General features: G+C 42.1%; 1 protein-coding gene across 1 annotated transcript in view; it reads right to left on the bottom strand.

Annotated features, from left to right (window-relative positions):
* Positions 1-3,752: 3,752 nt before the first annotated feature.
* Positions 3,753-4,465, bottom strand: part of PIGK (phosphatidylinositol glycan anchor biosynthesis class K) — a 102,490-nt gene continuing 101,777 nt past the window's right edge. The window contains exon 12 of the mRNA XM_018559867.1: positions 3,753-4,115. Coding sequence (XP_018415369.1) covers positions 3,999-4,115 — 117 coding nt within the window. The 3' untranslated portion in view covers positions 3,753-3,998. The remainder of the gene's footprint in view (positions 4,116-4,465) is intronic.

Consider the following 4,465-nt stretch of genomic DNA (forward strand, 5'->3'; position numbering starts at 1 on the left):
AAGTTTGGATGCGGATTACATCTAGATGAAAAGATTTTAAAAAACGGCACTCGCAAGGGGATCCGTCCATCCAATACTTTATTTGTAAAAAGGCATAACAGCAAATAGCGTTTGTTTGTTGCTGTTATGCCTTTTGACAAATATAGTATTGGATGGACAGATCCCCTTGCGAGTGCCGGTTTTTTAATCTATTGCTCAGTGAAAGCTGCAGCGGAAGCTTTACCAGGCACTGAGGTTCAAGCAACGGGATTCGAGACAAGAGGGTCGAGCTGCTCAATGTTTCTAAACTGCTACATCTAGATGAGGTTTAAAGTAGAAGTATGCTTCCCTTATTGTTCCCTCTGGCAGGCTTCCTTCCTACCGTACAAAGCCGCTTCTCTTCAAAAGGCATCTGGTCCCCCCTTTCCAACGTAATCACGTGCAATCAATATTTATTGAATAAGGTAAATGGCAAAGTTGTTCATGTGTTGGGCATATTATAAAATATTTGCTCTGCTTATAGTTATCTTTTAGCCAGTCATTAAAACAAATACCACATAAATATACAGTCATTTAACACGGAATATCAACAATAAATGAAATCATAATTTATTTCAAGAAAAAAAACTACACAAACATCAATCACAAAGTTTTATAGATTGTTGAGAATTTACAAGAAGCACATACATACACTTCTCTGACTTAATAAAGTCTTGTAGCGCACAAACTAATGTGCTGTAACCCACAACTTAGTTTCAGCCTATAGAGCAAGGGTAGGCAACCTCAGCACTCCAGCTGTGGTGAAACTACAATTCCCATAATGCTTCTGCCTCAGAGTCATGCTTGTAGCTGCCAGAGTCTTGAAATACCCAGTGTGCAGTTCTACAACAGCTAGAGTTCCCAGATTGCTTATCCCTGCTATAGGAGCATACCGTGGTGCCAAGAATCCTGGCCACATTCTGGTATGGGAAAATCGATCAGTTGTACTGGAACAGAATCCTCAACAGCTATCGGTCATTTATTATGATGGGCAGAACTGGAGGTGAATCGGAGTGTGTGACGTGTAAACACCATATTATACAAGAGAGCCCATGTCAAGCATGATGACGCTGGGCATCATGTAACCCAGAGGAGAACCAGAGCTGGGCCTCAGAGTGATGAGTCTACAAGGGACAGAGTTGGAGAGAAGTGTTGCAAAGAAAGTTGCATTTTATATTTTTTACTTTTTTTTGAGAATGGAAGAGTTAGGATTTTAAATGTGATTGGCTTTGTTGTAGGGATGTTCAGATACCAAGTACCGTACTCGGTACAAGTACATGTACGGATACTTTTCCAGCTCCAAGACTAGACTAGAGGAAAAACTCAAAAAAGTTGGGTGGCAGCTGCCATTTTTAAAAGCAGCATACAGAGCTTCTGGGATTTGTGCATCCCTGTTTGAATGTATGATTTGTATATATATAAATATAATGTGTTAGGGATGCACGATATCATTTTTCCAGACCAAGTACCGATACTTGTCCAAGTACTCACAGATACCAATTACTGATACATTTTTAGACCAAGCACTGATACATTTTTGTTTCGCGTCATGTTTTTCTAGAACAATACAGACTTCAGGACAGTGGTGGAGCGCCAGGGTCGCGCACCTGCATCCCTGGTAGTTCTTGTGAACATGCCAAGTATCGGCATGGTATCTGAACATCCGTACTTCTTTGCATAATCCAATGCAGCCTATACAGCATGCAGATCCAATCATAAAAGGGTGCTATGGTGAAATGGAGGATAGCACCTCCACAACATAAGCCAAATTCAAGAATTCAAGATATCACCAGCACACCATGTTCAAGGAATCTTCCTGTTGCTGACACTAAAGCGTCCTGTCTTACACATTTACAGAACTAAGCAGCAAAAGGATAGTTTCAGGGTGGCATGTAATTTGTAAACTTTATTCACCTAACCGGTTCTCTTTAGGCAAGGGCCCATAAGTAAGACTGACAGACAATTTTATTGTGCAGGTGACAGTTTGCCCAAATGAAATGTCTGTGCGTGGGTGAGAATTTATACAGCGGTATCAGATTGTGCCCTTGAGTCTTGTCCTTGCTCCCTGCCTGCTCCCTGCTTAATAAGCAGCTCCATTCACCTGCTATGTTTTACAAAGTGCACCGTTTGCACTGGAAACCATCACAGTTCCGCATATAACTTTATAACTCGCACAAGGAAAAAAAAGAAAGGGTAAAATGCTGGATGAGGCAAAATAAGCCGGACATTCTGGGTTGATGCACAGCAAATAAATCAAATTAGGTTTTTCACGGGTGGCTAAGTCTTGCTTTAAATCCTAATTGCTCACCAGTTTCTAGATACATAATTACCCTCGCTTCTGGATTGATCAGAAACGCTGTACTTAGCATGATAAATCAATAGTTCTATTTTTGTTTCTGCTGAACAAGCTCTCAATCTGGCAGAGCAGGAGTTTGGAAACATTCAGAAAAGTAGAAAATAAATCTTAACTTAAAGCAGCCTTCCTTCCAACAAAATAAGATCCTAATGCTGCTCCTCTTAAAAGAGAACTATGGCCCAACCTGTTTTTCCCCATAGTTCTCTTTAGGGTCACAGGAGGACCTATTCAAATGTTCTCCCGTGACCTAAGAGTCAGCATATAGTGGGCTATTGCTATTGAATGTCAAGGCACCATTTACACTGTATGACTTCATATATATTTAACAAGTGACCCTTTCTCAATGGAAATATATCAAAGGCAGCCTGTAAAAAAAAAAGAAAAAAAAAAGGAAGTTCTAGACTTAGGGCCGGTGCAGACCTGAGCGATCCAGATTGCGCGGTCGTGCACAATTGCAGACAGCGATTGCCTTGCTGACCCATTGAATTTAATGGGGTGACATCCGTGCGGCTAATTGCAGAAAAAAGGTACATGTACCTTTTTTTTGTGACAAACGAATAGTGGCTGTTTTTGGCGCCACTGGGGTGCCATTAGTATACTGGCACCCACAGCGCGATAGTCGGTGATGGGCAACTCTGTGCCCGCGCTGCAGTCCGCACTGTCACATATCGCCCAGGTGTGCACCGGCCCTTACCTTTTCAGAGGGCAGTGTGTTGAATCTTTGCTCTCTTGAAGAGCTCCAGGCACCCTTGCAATCAGTCACTTCCAACTGTGACAGATAGAATTTCCCCCCGTTGGACACTGTGGGTCTTCCCACTGACTATTAGACCGCTACTGTGTTCAGCAGTGATGTAGCAGCTGGCAGGAGGAACCACAACACTGAAAGGGGGGAAAGCTATCCCACAGACACACGGAACTGTTAACAGTGGTGCCCGGAGCTCTTTAAAAGACCAAAAATATTTAACATTATTCAATCTGCAGAAGTTTAAAACTTTTTTTTTCATGGAGACAAATTCAACTTAAAACCTACATGACAAAAAAAACCATGATTAACTTTCTGTCTTACTACACAAGTCACTGTTTTCTCAACAGGTGCACTTTAAATGGGACCAGCCAGTGTATAAATATATGGGAGCTACTAATGTTGACTAGTTTCTTAAGGGGCCAGATTCACGGCCATCATCTGAGCCCTGGTTGTACTACAAAGTCACCTGCCTAGAAAGTATGAAAATTTCAGATGTGCTGACACCTTCAACGGCTGCAATAACTAAAGATAAGGATGACAGATCTGTAACCTGCCTAATCAAAAACAAGTCAGCAATGGCAGCTCCTGTATTTAGATCCTGACAGTCAACCTCCAAGTAGGTTTACATGATAAAATTCTGCTAAGCCTTTGGCAGTACTTCGTTACTATTTGCTTGTTGTTGAACAAGAGAAAAAATGCCTCCTCTGTATGGCATAAACCAGCTTTCACTGTAGTAAATTGTGTTGATTTTCGGCCAGTCCCAGTCTATAAATACTTAGTTAGTGAACAAATTAGCAGCAAATATACAGCACGGTTTGCAGCGACACCAGCGCGGAATATTCCTGAGCTTCAGTAGTACTTGTAATGGCGCCGAAGGGCTTAGAAAATATGCTTCATATGCTTAATGCCATATGTCTTGAAGAAAATGAGAAGGATCAAAGCCCAGAGTCCAAGGATAAATCCTCCCGGAGGGTGCCATTCCCTTGCCTTAGGTTTCTGAAAGAGAAAAAGAAATATGATGGGAAAAGATCATCAACAAATCAAGTTGGTTTTGCTACAGCAGAACAAGTCAACATGCGACTCCAGCACAGAACGGTCAGTGGAGCCGCCACGTAAAACCAACCTGTCTCCAGATGGCTGTCACAGATGAGTGATGAAAAGGACTTTTTAGTAGGCCTTACTCCTACAAATTGAAGATTTTCTACACAGGAAACTTACTTTGACACTGGGGTCAGAATGTCTTGTAAAGCAGTTGACCCCTCCCTGAAAGTCATTGTTCCATGATCACTGCACACCAGCTCTGCCTTACCAGGTCACAATACAATGTCTGGGGGGGGGGCTACTAT

This window comes from Nanorana parkeri, unplaced genomic scaffold (assembly GCF_000935625.1).
Source record: "Nanorana parkeri isolate BGI_ZX_2015 unplaced genomic scaffold, ASM93562v1 scaffold418, whole genome shotgun sequence".
Taxonomy (NCBI): domain Eukaryota; kingdom Metazoa; phylum Chordata; class Amphibia; order Anura; family Dicroglossidae; genus Nanorana; species Nanorana parkeri.